The sequence below is a fragment of the Phaseolus vulgaris genome, chromosome 4, assembly GCF_000499845.2.
Source record: "Phaseolus vulgaris cultivar G19833 chromosome 4, P. vulgaris v2.0, whole genome shotgun sequence".
In the NCBI taxonomy this organism is placed as follows: domain Eukaryota; kingdom Viridiplantae; phylum Streptophyta; class Magnoliopsida; order Fabales; family Fabaceae; genus Phaseolus; species Phaseolus vulgaris.
Window position 1 is genome coordinate 46,211,260 of NC_023756.2, and position 23,622 is coordinate 46,234,881.

The window sequence follows — 23,622 nt, forward strand, 5'->3', positions numbered from 1 at the left end:
CAGAAGGAAGACAGTGACATCAAATTCTTTGGAAAAATGTTGATAAGTGAAAGTATCGTGCTTGACATGAAAAGATATAAATTAAATTAAATTTCCTTAAAGATAATGTTAATCAAAAGTCTTACTATTAGTTAAAGAAACTGTACTTTCTTCCAGGACTAATTAACAAAAAGAAAAACAAATGATAATTTAATTTGATATTAAAGAAACTCACATCACAAATTGACCAAGACAAAAATCACTGTATATTATGCTAAAATTGTTAGAGTTAGAGAGGGATTATTCAATGAAAAAAAAACATTTTTTTATATGAAAACAATTAACACGTTTCATGACAAACCATCCTCTGACTTTATGTTCTAAAAAACACAGGATTTTCAATTGTTCAAATAACAAAATAGATGTAACTATCACAACCATGTTTTCAAATAACATTACCATTTCTTTATGAGGAAACAAAATGTACAGGATAAAAATGGGGGGCCATTGTTAGACTAAAAACTAAAACGACAAGGTTTTATTCACGAAGTCAGCAACCACAAAAATGTAATTTCTCTTTATATTTTCCGTATCATTTCCATGGTGCACAATTTCTCCACCTCAATTCTCAGCATTAAACGAGGCTCATTTTCAACTGCACACATGTGAACTGTCTCTTACTCATGCTTCATCACAGAACAACACCTACAACCTGAAAATGGACCACCCAAATGTCACTCAATAGATGTTTCCTTTAAAACATAAAACCATTACAAGTGTTGCTTCAAAAATCTTGATGTTTTAATAATATTCATTATATGGGTGTTTTAAATTTAAATAAAAACAAACTAAAGAAACAACAAATGTTTTTATCTATAACTATGTATCAAGAGAATATGATCTTTCAGAGTACATATTTTGCATAACCTATCTTACTCCTATAACTACCACTATGAAATATTACTTCTTCCCTACTTTATTAGTTATTTTTTATTTTAATCACTGTTCTCTCTCTTGCTCTGCTTCTCTGATAATTGCAGTCTCCAAATCACTCATATCCTTCAATACCACACCACCAACTATTCACTATTATTATTTAACCTTTATTCCTCTTTTTATTTATTTTTTATAAAATAGAGGCACTAACTCCCTCTTTTTTCCTAGTTATTAATGATGAATCTTATATTATATAAAGATGAATAAATTAAAGAGATAAAAAAAAAACCTTTCAAATTAATTTTGAAAATAAATTATTAAGAAAAAAGCATATTATCTTTATTAGAATGGTATGTCAGTATTCAGATTAAAAATGATCAAGAGTACAATAATTTTAGAATTAAGTGGTCTGAAAGGGAATGATATCTAGAATTTGATACAATGTAACAAAACTTAAAATTTAAATTTAACTAAAAATAAAAAATGGTATTTGAAAGGGGAATTATTTATAAATAAAAAATAAATTGAAATGCTTGGTTGAAAATAAGCCATGTGACTTAGTAAGAACAAAAATAACTGCTAAAAACTCATTTGATGATGAAAATTCAAATTTATAAATACAATAGTGCTCAATAATAATTTATTATTTAACTGTCAAAGTCATGAACAATATGGTTCATATCAAGAGCTGCATGTTTAAACTTGTAAAGAGAAATATTAATCATTCCAAGCTAGCTCTCATCCAAAAGAATGCAGATTGGTGAAACAAAAATTGAGCATAGAATTATTGAAAGAAAGAAACTTCAATCACTATAGGAGAAGGGTAGCATGCTGTTGTCCCATCTCCATAAGCCTGATAGTATCATATTTTATTAGTCCATCACAATATTGACTATTGCACAAACACCAACTTCTACACATAATAAATAACCTTTTGTTTCAGAAGTTACACAGTTGTTTCACCAGCCCAATCAACCAAATACAACAGAGACAGAGATAGAGACACCAACAATGACAAACAGAAGTACATACAGAAATATTTAATTGCTTACTTACAGTTATAGGACAAAATTTGGGGTAGCTGAACTCAACTCCCTGTAGTGGGTCTTCTATTCACCACCAAATCATCAGCTGAATAGTAATCAGCTATGAGCCGGTACATATATGAAGGGTTGTGTCCTCCCCTGAGAAGTAATTTCCAGTCATGTGAGTGCAGAAAAGGAAACTGATTAGTACACATTTTGTGAGGTCAATGACAAAGGAAATGAAGTTTTTCCAATCAATTTCGGTTTAACTTACGTGTCAGTAATAAAGAGACTAACAAATTTTGGCGGCACATAATCAAAGGTTGGATTGACAACATGAAGAGAGCCGGCACCGCTTGCAGAATCCAAGCAATCTGAGAATTCCCCAAAGTCAAGTAGCTCAGATGGGGATCTCAGTTCATTCAGTAGGACTTCAGGATTGTGAGGATACAAAGGACATAACTGTCAACAAAATATAGCAATTTTCAGAAAATGCCAAAAAGTGTTGGTCCTGAGATGATGAAGGATCACAAACTATTTTTTAAATGTCATCAAAGTTTTCTTAAAAGCAATTAATGGAAAGCATGGGGGTATTGTACATTATTAGTAATATTATCACAACTTGGACACATCTTAACTGAGTCAATACCTAAGAGGCATCTATTTCATTATCATCATAATATAAAATATTTTTAAATTTTCAGAATTTTAAATCTCTACAAACCCCATCATTAGGTCAGGAGTTTGAGATATCAAGACTTGACTAGTTTGAGATATTTACACCTCATCAGAATAAAAAATTTAGTAACATCATTTTAAACTAATGGCTAAAAAAATTACAAGCTGTTTAGTATAGATGTATATTTCAAAGATTTTGTATTTATATACATACATTCCCAAATCCCAAGTCATCTAAAGTCCCACACCATTATCTCTTCCTGAATACCCTTCTAATGCATAATAAGTTGTCTTAATAGCCTATCATATTCAATGCCTCACGGATGAATTTCACAATAACCTATCATCCTCTTTCCAAATTTAACAGAACAGGAAGTAAAATACAGAAAAATCATAAGTCATAAGCATTCTTGTTTCCTGAGAACATGCCAGATGTGAGGGCACAAAGATATTACATGTTAAGAACTCACCTTGTGACTCCCAGCAAGTACAACAAATGGAACAGCATGCCTTTGAGCTGCAAGTGCAACCATATTTAACCCAACTGGGGCAATAACTCCACCATTAGCCATGACAGCATGAGCTCCAACTATAACCTATATAATGGAACGTTTAAATCAACTTAACTTCAGTACAAAAGTGTTAATTGATTCCAAAAATTATGCCAGGATATTCACATACCATGTTCACTCGGGAAATCAATGCAAACACAGCAGAATCGGAAATTACTGTGGTCTGTAAGCCTCTGGCAGCCAATTCTTTTGCAAGGATATGTCCTTGGTATCTGATTGCATGCATAGTCAACATTAAATGGTCTTATGAAATATTTAAACAGGTTTCTTAATAGTAAATCACCATCATTCCATGCAAATGTTGGATGGCCACTACTGCTAACCTTGGGGCACCTTCAGCAACAAAGACCTTAAATGATCTTTGTTTTTCCTTCGCAGCATAAAGAAATTCCAACACTGTTTTTGAGCTGCCTAGCGTTAAAATTACCTCACTGAAAAACATGCAAACATCAGTGTAAGAGATAAGAAAAAAGAATAAAAGACTTTATTCCATCTAAAGAAAAAAATTCTAACATCAAGACATGATTCAAGACATGATCGCAAAAATCAATAGAAGAACCATTGCCTAGGTTATTTAAGATACCAAGAATATAAGAAAAAAATTAAAAAAGATAAGGAAAATATATGGACCATAATGTTAGTAGTGGAGATTAAGAAAATTTTCTGCAACACAAAACAACCTTAAATTTGAGAAAAACATCAACATAAGATAACTCTTTTTCTCAATATACAAAAGACAAACCAAGTCAGAGTTTCTTTCAAAAAGATAAAATATTGAAGACTACATTGTTGTTGTAAATTAACCGATATTTATAAATATAAACACAATATTCTAAGGTAATGTTATAACCGTCAAATTTGTTCTTTGACAAATAATTTCAGCCAATAGTAGCAAACCCCAAAACAATTTTACATATTCATAAAATAATAAGTTTACTTTTTATCTGTTATATATCCAAGACCAGTAATCCCATCACACTGAAAATAAATGTAATCCAAACTCCACAGGATGCTAAAAAAGGGTAACATAAGACAGCTTCCAAGTAAAGCTGTTGAAAAGGTAGCGTACAAGAGCAAGAAAGAAAAGGGAATAGGGGACAACCTATGACCCTTCTAGATAATACAACAAAAAGCAGCTTTATGTAAAGCTGAGCAATAGATAAAAAGTAGGGGTTATTTTAACAAGTGTTTGATAAACTAAATCAAATAAATAATTAAATAAAAAAATAGATGTAATCTTCCTATATAGTTGGATACTTAACATGTGCACTGCCTGGTATACAATGGTTATAAATAACAACTAACAGTTTAGTTTGTGATTATTCATTCAGAACATCTAGAGATAGTTATAATGTACTGTTCGCTGCTTAGGCCTGGTAAAAAATACCCGACAAAGGAAACAAAATCTTTCAATGCTCCATTAAGAGATAACTCTTGGATGTTGGAACCCTTTATACAAATACCCATTTAGACCAGAATAAGTCTTAGGATTGCTCCCGAATAAAATAGCAAGGCTACTGGAACATTGTCGGATCAAAACATATGGCCTGTAAATATATAAAAGTTTCATTGCCAGTTTTTCACGGTCACAGAACAATTTGGATTTTGGAAAGCAAGTATAGTATGTTTTCAGACAAGCACTTTAAAGTATGTAGTCATAAACAATATATATTTAGACTAGTTTAATGGGAAACAAACTTGTGGTGTATGTGCTCCACTGCCTGCTCAGCAATTTGTTCATAGCAAGTAGATATGTCTTGAATAAGTTCATTGACTGCTTCAATGACATCATGCTTCAACTTCCGAACTTTTGAACCTTTATCAACAGCTGTAGAAAAGGAAAACAAAAATCAACACAAAAAGACATGCAATTAAACACCCAAACAACAACAACAACAAATATTTCATCGTCAAATGTCACACAAGGAAACAGTATTATAAATTATTCACAGGGATCAACAAATTAAATAACCAGTAAAAAATCAATCAAGTATTCTAAATTCTAATATCTTTAAAAAATTTGAGACAATGATAATATTTTATGCATCAGCAAAAATTATCAAACCAACAAAAAATCTTGTCTTACATGGGTTTTTGCATTCGAAAGGATGAAATAAAAAATGACTTTTTTATTGCATTTAACCATGAATTTCTGCATGTCCAGGGAAGCAAAATCCTTTTCTTATTACGAAGCAAAAAGAAAATATATTGAAAATATTATAAAAGTTGTAAAAATCTCAATAGCCTAGTGTGGTCCTCACATCTACTTCTCCCATCAGATTCACCCCCAGAGGAAGATGTGTGGGGAGCGGCAGCTGAATCAGACGTATCCTCTAGAAGAGTTTGTAACGATGGTGCACGTAATGTACTTCTAGCAGCAGCTGCTACAGCAGCAGCAGATAAAACAGGATTTTCATCTCGCTCTGCATCATCTTCATCATCACTTGCCGCTGATACCCCCAAACCAGCCATAGCAGCTGTCGCAAGGGAAAGATCCTCTTCCCTTATAATGTGCAAAACACGCATCACAATATTTCCCACGGCTAGCTCTGCAACAACATACAGTAAACAATAAACCAATCACCATAATTGCCAAATCACAATAAACTTCTGCATGTGACTGATAGGGGCACAAATATTTCCTTGAATTTGAGGACAAGGACACCTCCTTTGACTAAATATAACACAAATTTGATTAATCATCACCTTCCATTCATGGTGGTGGTATTTAAACTAATTACAGTGGCCAGCCATTGGCTCTCCACTATGGTAGCAACAGGAAAGGGTATCTGCAACATGCAAATTGGAATAAAAGGTAATTGGCAGATGTAACAAACTTCTCTACTGACACCTAATGAGTCATGCATCATCAATCCAAATCCTTCAGGTAATCTGGTGGCTTCTTTGATGTTCTCTTGGGCTTAGTCTCATGGACTTTCTTGGTATGGGTCGCATGTCTATCAATGACTCTAAAACATTCTTCAATAAAAGCATAAATAACCTAAGCATTCAGGTAGCAAAAAACCACAAAATAGCACACTTCAACTGTTATAATCATTGAGAAAAATACATACAAAGTGCATTTTTTGAGTCAATCTCAAAAACTAGTTCATGGAATGAGAGTTACCTCCCACTTACACTACGTATCCATATGGCTAGTCAATTTAACAACTCCTCTCACACCAATGACTAGACATCTCAAATGTCAATTTTGCAGAATTGGACATCTGCGAGCTGCCCTTTACCGGTCTAATAGGCCAAACAACAACCATTTAGGATAGGTTTTAATCCTATCTTAGTATTTGGATTTGAGACTAATTCAACTAAAAGGCTAGTTTATGGAATAAGGATTCTTACCACTTATATATTATGTTAGTTATATTATATGTGTAGGGAATGTTGGATCTCTGACATGCATACTTATAGTTATAAATAGATTATAAAAAAGCTTGATCTTAACATACCAACAGGATTGGCAGCAATAAGCTGCTCCCCAATAGCCCTTACTGCATGAATCAGAGCTGTGGCCTGGTTTGTGTGTGGCACCCGCTGCTGTGATATGACAGACCGGAGCAACTCTGCTGTGAGCTTTGCTGTTGCCTGAGAACCTTCAATTTTACTAGCATCACTCAGCAAAATAAATAAATAAGAAATCATAAATAAACAATAAATAGATAATAAATCAAACACACACATACAGAAAACCAACAAAACAGCTCATAAACCTCAAAATATGGTTCCTAATACACCATTTATTGAACTCAAAAAGTGTCAGAGGAGTAAAAGATTACCGTTTCTTAAGCTTATTCAGAAAATCATTGACAAGGGTCTGAACATCCGGCATTTTGGGCAAACTCAACCTGAAAATAACAGTACTAATAATAAGAAAAAGAGAAAAAGGGTTTTACTTTATGAAATTCAGATAAAAGGGTAACCTAAAGTACAATTACAATGTCAAGGGTCTTCTTCAATTGAAATTGGAACAAAGAGTGTTTGCGACAAAATACTTGAGAATGAAAGAGAAAGAGTACTGAATTTGATTCGCAGTTGTATCCGCTGAACCCCAGATTGTCTGCAGTCGAGGATTTAACAAGTCACCAGTGAGCTAATCGTAACCGTTAGATAAAAGTCCTCGGATCATAATGTATCTCGTAAATCAAACTTCAAATATGCATCCGAAATTAGAACCGTTGATCTTCATCCAACGGTGTAAGTTCACAATTGCAGTAATAAGATGTAGTGAACTCAGTTTCATGTTGGGCTTTTTCATTTCTGTTCGAGGATTCCAATAGTCCAGGTTCGAGTAGTTACTTTTTTATTATAGATAGAAATAAGTTTTAAAAAAAAACGAATATTTAAAAATAAATTGATGCACACAAATAATAATATAATTTAATATAATATATTATACATGTTTTGTAAACTTATTAAATATGTGTTTTATTTTTTTTTAAATATTCTAGATTAAATTTTAAACAATGTCTTGTTTCCTTTGTTATTTTAGTTTAACTAATATATTGTTGGTAAAGAGTCAAATTTCCTTAATGAAAAAAAAATCACTAAATAAAAGACAAACTGTATCTATTTTTAGAACTGGAATTTACATATGTCCACCATTAGATTCACATGTTAAAGATTCTTCAGAATTTTATAATATAATTTAGTTTAGATAATTTAGATTTTATGAAAAAAAATATTCATATAAATTATTGGAAGAAAATATACAAGTCGATGTGTTTGAACACTACAATAGAAAAAAAATAAATTAATATTTAACTAAAACAATTTTTAAAATAATATTTAACTTTAATTATTTGTATTTTAGTTATTTGCTATTTTATATTATAAATTAATTAATCTCTAACTAAATTAATGACTATTTTTATTATTTTATAAATTAATAAATTAGTTTTAAAAATCAATGTGAATGTGGAAATATTTTATTGTCCTAATAATGTATTTAACATTATTTTTAAAATATTTTAAATTTATTTTTTAAATAATATGTATATATATATATATATTGGTGTCATAAAATATATGCATCTAAAAACTTATAAAATAAATTATACGTGGAATTGAAAAAAAAATTATAAACAGGATATATATTGAAGATATTTATTTTTTTACAAAATAAAAAAAAATCTTGAAATTACATTCATGCACATGAATATTAGTATATAATGTTATGAATTATCACGATTTATTCTTAACTTTTAAAATTATAAGTAATTGATTATGTAATTAACTAGTTTATTTAAAATTTTAAACTTTTAAACTTTCATATGTATCTTATCTTTATAAGACATTATACTTATCACTTAATAAAGTCATATTAATACTAAATATAGTACATATAGAATGAGAGAGTTTTTCTTTTAAATATTTCTTTATTAATCTTCAATATAATATAAAATTATATATCACATTTAGTTTTAAAGTATTTATTCTCTCATGTATTTCATAATACTATCATATTGTATAATATATTATCTTATCTTATTTATGATAATTTCTTTAACTTTTTTAATTATTTTTTTAGTTTAAACAATAGTGATGAACATCGTATAAATTGAACAATACGTGAATCATCGCAATTGAATATACTCCTAACTTAAAGCAAATGTAATTTAAGTATAAATTTTGGAAAAATAAATATTTTTTTAAACTAATATATAAATTAATTACGAAATTGGTGTTAATCTAAATCCATAAAAATTCAAGTTTAATTCATATCTATAAATATGATTAATAAATACAAAGTAAATGTACACATTTATTATCTTCGGTCACCGAATACTAAATATTAACTTAAATAAATTTTCACAAATATCTCCACTTACCAGCCAAAAATAAAAAATAAAAAACTAAGAAATTTACACCAATAAATTTGAACATGTAACATTTCCGAACCATAGGAACCTTATGATTTATAGGAGAACTAAAATTTATTTAACCTTTTAAAATAGAATGTTAGAGAAGCATTGACATAAAATATAAAAGATATAATTATTTAAAAAAATGTTTAAAGTGGTGGAAGAGTAAAAAAAAGCAAGAGAATAAGTGTACATTGTACTTCATTTGTTGTTGTTTGTTGAACATATGTCTTAGTTGTGGAAAATTGTTTTGGGACATCTTTTGGTCAATTCAGTATTGAGCAGGGTCATGCATTTATTTCCACATGTGTTTCTTCCTATTTCGTTTCTTTGTGGAATATTTTTAACCAAATAATATGAGAATCAATGAATTAAAAAAAAAAAAAAAAAACTGGATGTCAAAATGTCTATTTATAAAATATGGATGCTATTTAATTAAAAGTATAAATAAGATCATTTTAAAATTTAAATAAATATAAATACGATTTAGTATAAAGATTAGCACAGTTTTTTCTATTTCGTTTAATCACATAACAATTTCTACAAATTAATTTACCTATAAGTTAATTTGAAGTTTTGAAGAAAAAAGTTTCAGATTTTTGAAATCGATAAATTCTAATATTATTAATGTGTTGAAAATGATGTTAATGGGTCCACTTTGGAATCACTGAATAAGCATCCAACGTAACATCTCATCATTTTCAATTTCTTTTCAACCACTAAATTCACGCGCCACTCACTCATACCTTTTTATTTTTAATTATGTAATAAATAAAAGTTAAACAACTCTTCAAATATATTATTGTTATTTTATAAATTTTACCATTCAAATTTTCGTACATACCTTTTATCTTAACGATTTTATAAAGTGAAGATGGCAACACGTGTAATAAAGCGATATTTTTATCCAAAAGTTGTAAAAATATGTTAATTTTTAATTTCACTCTTACATTAAAATAAAATGAAAAAAAAATAAATTATAACTTGTTCTTGGAATGGTTTACGAAGTTATTAAACATTAATACGTATTTTGATTTGATATTGATTAATTTATTTATAAAGATATATTAATCTCTTATATCGATAAATGTAACTAAACATAAATACCATAATTAATCTAGTATTAATTATAATTTTTCTGTAATATCCATTTAACATAAAACATATGCAATACACAACCAACAAAATTTCCATGCCTAATATTAAGAAATTTTAGCATAATTGTATAATAAGGAAATATCTTGAAGTACGTTTCTGTAATTTTCTTTTCATTTTCATGTTCTTAGTCAAAGTTAGGCAGATGCAATAAATTGGTGAAGCAATAATTCATACAGTAGGGTGATATTAACAATTTTTCTTATTTCCAGAGAAATATTTACAGTATTTGCAACAATTGATACAATAGGGTGATGGTTTAAAGTAATTAAACTTATTTACTAGAAACATGTGAATTTAATTTTTTACAGTGAATTTTTTTTGATTTTAAAATTAATTAAATTTATAATATTTTAAAGTAATTAATAAAATTTTTATTCAAATAATAAATTTGTTCAAATGAAATGAATTAAGATATTAGCGAGTTTAAATTTAACTTATTAGTTTAATTTTATTAACTTCCAAATAAAACTTTGTAAAATAAATTATTTTCATTCCATTTTGTGTGTTAGTTTAAACATGTATTAACAATAAAGTAACAAATAAAAATATGTACTCATACATTTCTCTTAAATGACACGTATTGGATACATTTATTGAATTTCTGATAATTCTAGCACGAGTTTAACACAATTTTAAGTAAGATAAATACATTAATTTTCTAAAAACTCAAACTTATTCTACAAATTTTTATTATAATTATAAAATTAAGGAAAAAATTATTTTGAACCAGTCATAAAAAACATATTTTGTTCCAAACAAAAATTAAAACATATTTAGTGCACATAAATCTTTATTATCAATTTATATAATTCATAATTATATAATATATAATTTTTTGTCTCATGTCCTACATTTTAGAGATTATATGTATCTCCTGGCAATATCAGTGTCGGTGCTACATAAATTATTATATGAAAATATTTAATAATTATATATTGTATTATTTAATTATAGTCAATAATTAAAAATTAAAGTAAAAGCATTAATAATTGATCGATACTAAAATTGCACGCGTTGGGGTGCGAGTGGGAGTGAGTGGGAGAGTCGTTGTCTACTCCTCATAGGGATGACAAAGAATGGCATATTTTAACATACACGCAATCCCATGACGTCATCTTCTTGATTTTTGTGACATCATCACTCACGTTCTCACGCATCATCTTCCTGTTACTCTCCAATTTGCCCCTCTAATTCCCACGAATATCTAACTTTTGTTTGTTGTTATTATACTATTACTTTTCCAATAAATTTTAATATAATCAATTACACATGGAGTTAATATAAAAAATAATCCAAATAGATGCTAATTATTCACGCTTGAAAGAAAAAAACCATTTAATGAAGTAGAAAAAACTTGAGAATTATTTTTATAAAAATTATTTTATTAAACATTTCAAATACCAACAATCAAATATCAAAATTTATATATTAACAAAAATAGCACATACATAATCTATACCTATTAACACAAAATTTTAAAAAATATTAAATAAAAACTTATTATATAATATCAATTAAATTTTATTTTATGTTTGAAATATTTTTTCACTAAAAATGTATTGGGGGCAACAACCAATCCAAGTACGCTTTTGATAGATATAGTTGCCTTATAAAAAGTAGAACCAACTTCAAACCTTTCTTGGTAGAAGTATCTATTAGGTTAAATGAGCCTAACATGTGTTTTTTAAAATTTACAATTAATAAATAAAAAATAATTTTGAATATAAAATTAGTTAGATAGTATTTTATAAATGATTAGGTAACACTAAATACATTAAAGTTCATATATAGGAGAATGTTTAAATTTAATATTTTCAATAAACAAACCATAGCATATTTACTAACAGATGAAAAATATAATGATTTTATATAACAGCATTATGAAATAAGAACATATTGAGCACACCACAGAGAAGTAAAAGCTAGTTACGGCAATAAATCAAATTTAAAAGCAACACATTTTTTCCATGCATACCAAAACACATGGTACAATTGGTCAACATTCCTCCCACGACATAAATATAACAATATAATATATATTTTATTTAATACTTGTTTTAATCTAAACAACAATATATAATAAGATATCACATCATGTTTTGATTTTTATCAATCAAAGTTATTTTCATTTCATAGATAATGCTTTCTCTTTTATCAACACTTCAATAAGGAATTTTTTTTATATGAATCGTAATCTGTGATAAATATCGTAATTTGTGAGATTTTATATGTGAGATTTTATAAAGTAAACTTTAAATATAATTTAATTCATAAAATTGTTCATAAGATAAAATTTACACGTACTTATATATAATTAAATATTATCAAAATATTATAATTTAATTGATGTAAAATTTTCGAGAAACATTTAAAAATATTTAAAACCGACAATATAATATCTCGAATTTATAATTTACCATAATAATATTATGGCAACGAACTTTAGATCAATGAATAAATTACTTTCAAAACAATTAGATTAAGAATGATTATTTTAAAATAATCTGATGCTGTGAGTGATCTCATAATATCTGACCGAGAAAAAAGAAAATTCACCGAAAAGTGAAAGCATATTTAAATGACTGGTGGTGGACTGTGCACATTTATTTATATAATATATGTTGATTGGAAGAACAGGAAAAGTGATTGTCTTATTTAAAAACAGGAACATTAATAGAATTCAATATCTTCACATGGAGGAAACAAATTCTATATAAGTTCTTGCTCATTTTGATTTGGCCTTGTGGATCTGAGTCTTCATCATCATCGCCATGGAAATGGAGAAGAGGAAGAACAAGAGGGTCACCAGGGTGGAAGAAGAGGGGGAGAGAGTGAAGAAGAAGAGGTTAAAGGGTGAAGAAGAAGAACATGGTGGTGGCGGTGATGGGCTTCCTACGGAGGAGGAGGTGGAGGAGTTTTTCGCCATATTAGGGAGGATGAGGGTGGCCGTTAAGTACTTTGACCACAAAGGGAGGGGCGGCGCGAAGTGGCGGGAGGCGCTCGAGACGGTGGAGCTTGCGGTGGACCACGGCGGAGAAGCCGACGGCGCCCAAGAGGGTGATGACGGCAACCCAAAGAAAAAGGGTGGGGAGGTGACTAATGTAACTGAGGGTTTTGACTTGAACGCCGCGGCGCCGGAATCCGCCGAGGGCGGCGGAGCGTAGATTTGTGTTGGCGTGTGGGTCGCACGCGCCGCCGATGTAACTGCCATGACGTTGGAGGTTTGTGTTTCTCAAACGTATGCGTTGCCTTGTTTTCTCCGAACAAGAAAAAGGAAAAATGAATCTGCGCTTCTTTTCTCTTTGTTTATCTTTTCGGAATTAATTAGGTTTTAATTGTAATTGTAATAATAATTTGGAACATTTTTTTTAATCTTTTTTCTTCCTTACCTTCCTTAATCTCAAATGAAACACAAATTTGTTTTTGTTTTGTTACCTGTTGTCCTTTTTTTTTTCTGGTGATGAGGTAATGACACATATTTTTATTGAAGGATCCTAATTTCTCTTACAATGAATTTCTTTATTTAATAAGAAAAAAATATTAAAAGTTTTTTTTCCGTATATTTATCAGGGACATTGAAGCATTCACTAGTACAAATTTGCATCTTTTTAAAATTGTTGATTATATTAATGGTGCCATGAATGAAATTCACTTGGTTCGATATCATGAGAGATGAAATGTAAATCTAAATAATAGTCTAAAGTTAGTGATTTATTACTCAAGGAGACTAGCTGAATTGATTTAACTGAATCTATATATTGTAAATTATTTGGCATGTTTTTAGTTTCTATAATAACAATAACATCATAAAATATCGATTAATGAGATCGAGATTTCACGAAATTAGGTTATTTTATTTATAATATATAGATGAGTGAAAATTTTATGTTATAAATTGGTTTTATGAAGTTGAATTAAATTTAAAGTTACTTTTTTAATTATTTTCATATCATAATAAACATCTCACTTTATAACTTTAACGATAAAAATAATTATATAAATATGAATGAAAATCGATTTTATAACTTAACGATAAAAATGATTACATAAATATGAATGAAAATATGATTTTTTTGAAGGTTAACTGTCTAGAATAATTATGTAAGAAAAGATGGGTTTTTGTCTGCCATTGATTGCATCACATTGCCAACTTTTGCAATTTGGGTTTGACAAGATTGGTGGTGGGTTGCTTAGCATATAAATGACCATAAAAATAAGTCAATATGATTAGGACTAATCAAAATTTCAATTCAATGCTTTGATCAAAACGAATATCAAAGTTCGTTTATGTTATGATTGAATTTAATTATGACTTTGAACAAAAATAAAAGTTTGTAATACAAGGTATTGGTTTGAATGATGAATTTGAAAGAGAATTTATTCACAATTCAACAAATCAAAGTGGAGTTTCAAAAGAAACATAATTGGAAAAAAAAGTCTAAAGTGAAGAAGTGTAGTGGAATGTAACTAGTAAAACTCTAGGAATGTAAAACGATCAAAAGTAAATGCTTAAAGTAAAAGAAAGGATTCAAATCGATAAAAGAAAGATTGTAAACGTTTGATGCTGTAAGCATATGCTTTTTGAAAAGCAATTCCAAATTGGAAAAGATTTATTTGACATCATAAAGTTTCACACCAAATTATAATATTTAAAATTAAAAATGATTAAAATATTATTTTATTAGTTTGTGAAGTGTATGTTTTTTTACTAGTATTAACGAATCACCACCCTTTTAAATTAAAAAATAGAAAAATCATTTAAAAGTTTCCATCATTTTAAATAAAATAAAATAAAATAAAATTCACTAAAAAAAATAAAAAAAAACTGAGAAAAGAAAGGTAGTATTATGTATTACAACTATTTTGTTGTTCTGCTAGATGAACGAAATAAATTCCACAGTTGATGATGATTAAGGGAAAAAAAAGTTTATGATCAATTCAAGATATTATTCATTTTCATTTTGAAGTTTTTAAACTTCATTAGAACTTTATATTAAAAAACATATCGATAAATTAAAGAAAGAATATTTAAAATAACTTATAAATAATTAATTTTTTTATAAAAATATACAAAACCAAAGTCTAAAACCATGATGATCCAATGGGTAGTGGTGTCTACGCGTGGAGGGGGGTAGAAAAAGAAAAAAAATGACAGAAGGTTTGAAAAGTATCTTCCCTTTCCATTATAACTTCTGTTTTCTATTTTTCTTAAAATAAAAGTTCAGGTCAATTATTTTTAAATTTGAATTTTATTGATGATCAATAAGACCAAGTGTATTTTCAAAATAAAAAATCGAATTCAAAACCATGTAAACCAATAACTTGTTAATTATAAAATTTTACAATCATTTCAAAGAACGTTGATTTAATTCGATAAAGGAATACATTTTATGAAAATAATATAAATTTAAATATTAAAGTTATGAATTTTATGATGTCCTCCTGCAAAACATTGTAGCTTTATAAAATATTAGTAAACTATATAATATTATTACACTGTATTAAAGTCTTCAAAGTATATAATTAAATAAATACTTCTAAAATGAAAGTCTATTTACTTTAAATCATACCAATAAACACACATAAAAACATGCAAATATACTAATAAAATTTATCTTAATGCAAATAACAAGATTAGATATATAAATATAAATTAACTTATTTAGTTGAATGAAACATCATTTGGAAGACTATAAAATACAATAAACAAATCTTACTAGAAACTAATATTTGACACACATTAGAATAAGGTTAAGGTTTTTAATGTTAGAGTGACACAAAACATCTACTCTCAAACTATATGTATATTTACTATGAAGTTTGATGTAAGTTTCATTTAAATTCTCACAACATAAAATTTTGTCTATGTGATTAAATAACAATGAAGTCATGATACTTCATGTTTATCACCATCATCCAAGGTATGATACCACCCTGAGTATCCCTACACCGCCCTTAAAGATGTACCAACTCAGGAAGTGTCACCATATCTAGAGTCAAACTTTATATACATATATACCACTTTATATACATACATACACAAAACACAAACAAACAAACACGAAGGACCAACAAAAAAGGGTATACATCATACAAACATTATATCATTCATCTCGACATCAATTATATATTTATCCAAAGCATATAAAATCAATCTCACATTTTATACATCATACATACCATGTATAAAGACATATAACATATATAAAATATTCAATCATGACATAACATCATCACCATCATAGTAAATTGTCACTTGAGCGAAATGCAACAAAAATGCAACACCCTCTCAGGGCTCTTCTCGCTTGAGGGACCACCTCATCGCTCAAGCGTTAGTCACTTAAGTAACATCCACTATTAAGTTTTAGAGAATCCTTCCACTACTTTTGGTAGCTTGAGCACCCAAGAGCTTGAGTGCTCAACCTAGCATTGGAGCACCCAATGATCGTGCTAAGCACTAATATGTCCATGACACGTATGCACCACCTCAGCCACGGTTAAGTATCCACCACAATCCTCAAGCCAAAAAGCTTAAGTTCCTTCTCCAACACTTGAGTGATTGATAGTTGTCATTTTGATGTCAAATTAAAATGGTTCCAGCGTAGACTTGTCTAACGCTAAAGAGATGATAGTATACAAGTGATTAGATGACCTCAAGTTGTCTCTCAACGAATTCAATAATAAAATCAGTAAATCAATGTTTAGAATCTATCTGCAAGCAATAAAATTTAGCAATAACAATATAAAGATAAAAAGAGGATTGAGATAGTTGTGCAAAAAATATAAAACAAATTAAAATAGCAATTAAAATGCGGTTGATCATCAAGTTCTTCCACCATTAAAATTCTTCATAGATTCTCTAAAGATTAATCATTTCTCAATCCTCCAACAAAGCTAAACCAAATTGAACTTGCGTCAGTCTAATTCAACTGAAACTCACCAGTAAAACATGAGTCTACTGGTTTAATCAATACTCACTTTGTTCCATGCGTATACTCCATGGAAATGCTTATCTCATCTCTCTTGAATCATGCGCCCAAGAAATTAATTAGAACAATGCGAACTAACTAAGAAACTAAAATTTAAGATAAGGAAGACTCTCAATGATGCATTCAAGTACAACCTCTCACAAAAATCAGTTTTCCATGAGATTAGAATATTAAAACAACTACTATAAAAAAATAAAAATTGAAACTTTTATTGAAAAAAAATCTCAAAACTCAATGGGAAATTACAAAGGAATCAACCAAAAAGGTTTAGCCTTCCATGTGGAGGCAAAACAAAAGAATTACAAGAAAAAAAGAAACTAAGAAAACCCTATGAAACTCCCTCCTTTCTCCTTGATGCTTGTGTCCTTTTATAGGCCTTTATGCTCCAGGGATCTTGGAAAAATATTGTAGTCTAGATTTTGTTAACAATTTCAAAGTTTTTGACTTTTCAGAATTCTTGTATTTTGCAGAAGATTTGCTTCCAATTCTGTTTCTGAGATATTGTAGCTTTTATTTTCTCTTTCTTCTCCTCAAAATTTGTTTTCTGTTTTGATTAAAAAAGCAACTTTGACTTTTGCATATTTGGCCCATTCACTAAGGTAGACACTTCTTTCAGACCATTTACTCTAAAAACACAAAATTAACAAAAATAATAGTTAAAGCCCAAATAAACTCAATTATATGAATATTAATTAAAAAAATTTATTTATTTATTATTATAGTTCAATAATCCATGATTAAAGCTATTGAGTGTGAATAAATATATGCTCATCAATGATATACTTGAGAATTGACTCAACATCTATGTCACTTGAACAATAAGCCACAACTTGAACTATATAACATGTCACTTGGACAACCAACACATTTCTTAAGTGATATAAGACAATAAGTGTAATGATTACATCACTTAGGTCTCTCTTGAGTGTCAAGTGACCGTAAAGCAACCCCAAAGGGCTCAAACAAAGGATATTCTCAAAGATTTCCAAATTGTATGTGGATTCTTACCATCCCATGTCCATCAAAGAGTTATTTTAAGACTTATATCCAACAATGTATCATCACAACAACTCTACAACTCTTCTAACATGCATATATTTTACATAATATCAACCTCCATGCATTACATACAACTAACAACTATCATATTGTAAAAAATTGACATAATAACTCCCCTTGTCTAGATTGAAGTATGCTCTCATAACAACCAATACTTGATCATTTTTCCTAAGACTCTAATGAATCTAGAGAAGTTCTCAAAACATCATTTTATATGAGCAAACATTTCCTCTAAATCATTCATACAAGTAAAGAAGAAGAGAAGAAAAAAAGAGAAGACAAAAAGATAAGAAAACTCATATATGATTGAGGTTACTTACCAAGACTAACTTCTCATCAATCCAAAACAATTAGTACCTTACTAACTCCACAAAACCTCAATCTAGTAAAGAATCTATAATTAAAAACTCACTTATATCTGTCGAAAATGACAACTTTTACCATAGCCGTTGTTTTATATCTTTCAAAAGGGTCTAAAGTGGTGGCTTTTACCATAGCCGTTGTTTTATATCTCTCAAGAGGGTCTAAAACAACGCCTTTTTACCATAACTGACAATTTATATCTTTCAGGAGGGTTTAAAACAACGAATATTTACCATAATTGCCATTTTATATCTTTTATGAGGGTCTAAAATGATGAATTTTACCATAACTGCCATTTTAGACTGAATATAACACGACAATTATATAGTCGTAGTTTTTGCTTGAAGAAAATAGACTACACGTTGAAAGACAGCGGTTCAAAAACTGTTGTTTTAATGCTAAAATGACTGTTGTGATTTAGCTTTTTCTGTTGTCTTTGCTTAAAGAGAATACACTATCTTTGCTTGAAGAGAATAAATTACATGCTAAAAGACAACATTCCAAGAACCGTTGTTTTAATTCTAAAATGACCATCGTGATTTAGCTTTTCTGGACCAGTGATGGTAAACTTTCTTTTTAGAGTGATGGTGATAAACATCTATCGATTTGAAATTGAAAGAGTTAGAAAGTAAGAAAAAAAACATGATAAAAATATTAAATAATATCATAGAAATAAAAATGGAAGAGAAATGTAAATAAATTTAAATAAAAATTAGATGTGAGAGTAAGTTAGTTTATATTGATTTGTTTAGCGATTTAATAATTGAAAAAGTCAAATAAAAAAGAGTAAATTATAGTAATATTTGCTAATAATGTAATTAGACCCATGTTTGTTTTTTTTCTATGCTATACTTTAACTTATAATAATCCTTTCCATTATTATAAACTTTTTTAAAATTACATAACTTTTTTAAAATTATGCACTAATAATAGGCATGGTCATAATATTTTGTTAATATTTATCTTAATATATAGATACACACACATAAACATTATTCTAATTGCAATTGTATCCTTATTTAATTGTATAATTTAAGTATTATATAATATTATGTTAACATGTGAGATTGAATCTGTTTTATATGTTGTTACGTGTGGATTATTAGGATGATAAAAAAATATAAAAAGAGTAAACTGCATGATGTTATTATTTTGGAAAACTTTTCTTTTAACACTCGAAACAAAAAACAAACACTTAACAGCTCTTTTTAATAATATAATAATATTTTAAATAAAAAATAAAATAAAAATATAAAAATATTAATTTATTAGAATGTTAGGTGTATGTATTTAGTATAGATTCTTTTAATAATATAATAATATTTTAAATTAAAAAATAAAGTAAAAATGGTTAAAATATGAACATTATTAGCAGCAAAGAACAGTGAATATAAGTGTTTTACTGTGACAGTGAAGGTGGAGTTTGGAGTCTAGAGGTTGTTGAGGACGATGTTGGCGAGATTCAAACCTTCACATGTGGTGTCATCATCAGAGATCTTGGAAGAAAAAGACCAAGAGAACCCTGAGGTGGCAGAGAACCCAACGCTCACCCACTCCGGAAGAAGGCTCTCGAGCTCCACTCTCTGAGAGACGATGTAGTTCGTTGGCTGAGAAGGGTAAACCAGAGAAGCCACCAAGAGCTTCGTGGAGGACTCATAGGTGATCTGAACCTCCGCGTTTTCTCCGTTGACCAATTCCCACGGCGTCGTTTTCATAGACTCGATGGAGTTCACGTCGATGCCAATATGACGGCCTTCGGGGTCCCACTCCTGGTTGACGAAGGTGTCGAACTCCACAGCCACAGTATGGGCTTTGCTGTTGTATTTGTCGCTGTCGAAAAGACCTAGAAAACCGCCTTGCTTTGTTGGGAACGAGAGCAAAGCCAAGGCCATCGGCGGCTTTTGCTTTGTTGGGAGCGTGGATATTGAATTTGAAGTTTGTGGTGAAGCTGGCGACTTTTCCGGTGGCGCTGTCTTAGATTTGGATGGGGGCGGAGTAGAAGGCGCGGCCCAGAGAGGCCACCGTGGGTTCTCCGTTGCTATTAACATTGGTTAGTCGTAACTGGCCGGAGGATGAGACGGAGGCATCGCCTTGGAGGATAAGGTTGGTTTCGTTGAACCTATCGAAGCTGAAGGAGGTTTCGCTGGCTGAGTTTGCGTGGCTGAGAAGCACAAGGAAGAGGCTAGGTTGAGTAAGTTGGAGGAAGCCATGTATGCATTCATGCATTAACCATCACTCTCTTCTCTATTTATACAACAACAAATGCAAAATCTTTCCAACTTTTTTATTTCATTCTATTATTAAATACGTGTTTTCGAATGATTAACTTTTTTCTTTTATAATATTATTTGAGAGAGAAATAAGAATATTAAAATAAGAATTAAGCAACGATTGATTTTACAACGATTCAACGTTTTGCTACGATTCTTAATTACAATGTGTCGATAACTCTTTTTAAGTATTTGGGTATGCTGGTAGGGGGTGTCATTGGAGAGGTGCTTTTTGAGCGGACAAAAATTCCAAAAATCCACCATTTATTATTAATCTTTTTTATTATTTAGGTATTTTTCAGGTATTTTAAGGTTTTAGTTCTCACAGTTACCCTAATTAGAAAATTCTAATTTTTTTTTCATGATTTTTTAGTTATAAATTAGTGATATATCAAAACCCTATAAATTAGTGATAATTCATATTTTTCGTGAAGGGAATGCGTGTGCTAATAAGTTGGCTAATTTAGGATTTATTCATAGAGAATCATTTCATTGGTATAATAGACTCCCAGCTAGTCTGTTCTTAGAATTCTTTATGAATAGGTATAATCTACCTATTTATCGTTTTTGTTAACATATGGGTTTTGGTCTAGTCCCGTCATATTTTTGTATTTTCTTTCTTTTTTCTTTTTTTTTAATAATATTTTTTTTATGTGATGACAAATGATTGTTGTTACTTGAGGTGTCAGCTTAGCTGAGATGTCAAGTTGCATAGTGATGCCTAACACGAAAACTTTATATAAAAAAAAACCCTATGGACATATATATGTCAGATTTGTTAGAATTTGCATATGGAGATCATTGTAAGAGCATGACTGGAAGCAAATAATAATATTTAACTTATTCTTTATAATTTTTTAACACTAATTAATGTGAATCCTTTTTCCCGCCATAGAATATGTGAGAAATGGGCCACGTATTTCCTTAATTTCTATAACTCTAAGATAAATAATCAATAATATAGGAATTAGATAGATAGATAGGAATATATATGTTATTAGTGTTTGTAATACATCTTTATCAATGTATATAATTTGATTATCTGAATATATGTATCAGGGCTAACTTAGTTTTAATTGTACAAGTCAATTTAGATAGGATTAACATTAAACAGAATGAACTAAACAAAAAATTCTCATTTAAAATGGCGGCTTTTACCATAACTGCCATTTTATATCTTTCAAGAAGGTATAAATGACGACTTTTTATCATAACCGTCATTTTATATCTTTAAGGAGGATCTAAAACGGTGACTTTTTACCATAACTGTTGTTTTATATCTTTTAAAAAGGTCTAAAACGACGACTTTTACCATAATTGCTGTTTTAGACTGAATATAACACAACGATTATATAATCTCTGTCTTTGCTTGAAAAGAATAGACTATATGTTGAAAGACAACGCTACAAGAACCGTTGTTTTAATACTAAAATGATCGTCGTGATTTAATTTTTTTCATCAGTAATTGTAAAGTTTCTTTTTAGAGTGTTGATAAACATATATCGATTTGAAATGAATAGAGTTAGAAAGTAAAAAAAAAATACAAGAAAAATGTTAAATAATGTCATAGAAATAGAAATGGAAGAGAAGTGTAAAGAAATTTAAATAAAAATTAGATGTGAGAGTAAGTTAGTTTATAAATTGATTTGTTTAATGATTTAATAACTGTAAAAATCAAATAAAAGTAAATTATAGTAATATGTACTAAGATTTAATGTAATTACACCCATGTTTCCTTTTTTTTTCTCTGTTATACTTTAACTTATAATAATCCTTTCCATTATTATAAACTTTTTTAAAATTACATATTTTTCAAATTATGCACTAATAATATAATAATACACATGCTGAATAATACGCAGTGTAAATATATGAGCTCCTATTTTATTTATGCTCCCATTTGTGACAGATGAAGATTATTAGCAGGAAAGAAGAGTGAGAGTGAGTATAAGCAGGGTTTTACTGTCACAGTGAAGGTGGTTTTTGGAATCTAGAGGATCTTGTTGAGGAGGATGTTGGCGAGATTCGAATCTTCAGATGTGGTGTGACAGGAGAACTTGGAAGAAAAAGACCAAGAGAGCAGGTCGTGCGTTTCACTGGACACGTTAGATGACCCTGAGGTGGAAGAGAACCCAACGCTCACATTTAATAATAATATTATGTGATACCTCACAATTATTTATCTTATTAATTGATCAATTACCATAATTATCCTATTATATTATTGGTAATTACTATTATCATAAATAATTAGGGTTTCTTCTTGGGTGTATTATAAATAGAGATTACCAGACAACTAAAGAGACACTCTTATATTCTAACATCACACGGTCGAAACTCATTCCCTAAAGGGATTTTCGAGCCTCTCATCTCTTTGTCTCTCTGCTCACATAATTCCATTTTAAGCGATACACTCTAAAGGGAAACCCGATCAAGATCATGTCTTCGTCCCTCAGCCATGCGATCACGGGTTTACCAAGTATTATCTAATCATTATTCTCGTTTCATTATATGATTGAGGAATCCTAATCCAACATGTGGTATCAGAGTCAGGTTTATGTTGTTTAATCGATTCTTCTTTTGTTTTCCCTAAATTTGGAAGAAACGAGGATTTTGATTCAACCTATTGATTTTCGATGTTTTTATTTTGGTATATTATTGAACCACTTATTTTCGAAAATCCACCTTGATATCATAAAATAAATTTTAATTTTTTC

The 23,622-nt window shown here is 29.2% G+C and overlaps 1 protein-coding gene and 1 pseudogene across 4 annotated transcripts; both read right to left on the reverse strand.

Moving 5' to 3' along the window:
• Positions 1 to 421: 421 nt before the first annotated feature.
• LOC137838021 (uncharacterized) lies at positions 422 to 7,428 on the reverse strand. Of its 4 annotated transcripts, none has more exons than XM_068647227.1 (11): positions 7,141 to 7,428; positions 6,982 to 7,050; positions 6,655 to 6,809; positions 5,452 to 5,739; positions 4,889 to 5,018; positions 3,514 to 3,621; positions 3,300 to 3,402; positions 3,089 to 3,214; positions 2,215 to 2,402; positions 1,972 to 2,099; positions 422 to 691 (listed from the first exon to the last, which is right to left on the reverse strand). In XM_068647227.1, exons 2-10 carry the CDS (start codon positions 7,032 to 7,034, stop codon positions 2,003 to 2,005), a joined length of 1,248 nt encoding a protein of 415 aa, XP_068503328.1. In that variant the 5' UTR covers positions 7,035 to 7,050; positions 7,141 to 7,428; the 3' UTR covers positions 422 to 691; positions 1,972 to 2,002. The 4 variants fall into 4 exon arrangements, with proteins under 4 accessions (XP_068503328.1, XP_068503331.1, XP_068503329.1 ...); XM_068647230.1 differs by having other exon boundaries at positions 7,222 to 7,309; XM_068647228.1 differs by having other exon boundaries at positions 7,135 to 7,249.
• A 12,544-nt stretch (positions 7,429 to 19,972) lies between these two features.
• Positions 19,973 to 20,845, reverse strand: LOC137838028 (leucoagglutinating phytohemagglutinin-like; annotated as a pseudogene).
• Between the last annotated feature and the right edge of the window lie 2,777 nt (positions 20,846 to 23,622).

Excerpts from the sequence above, each read along its gene's own strand:
- LOC137838021 (XM_068647227.1), bottom strand. The coding sequence starts at position 7,034 with ATGCCGGATGTTCAGACCCTTGTCAATGATTTTCTGAATAAGCTTAAG. Across the intron at positions 5,740-6,654 it reads TATTGCTGCCAATCCTGTTG|AGCTAGCCGTGGGAAATATT; the intron begins GTATGTTAAGAT and ends ATGTTGTTGCAG. Across the intron at positions 2,403-3,088 it reads TACTTGCTGGGAGTCACAAG|TTATGTCCTTTGTATCCTCA; the intron begins GTGAGTTCTTAA and ends TTTTGTTGACAG.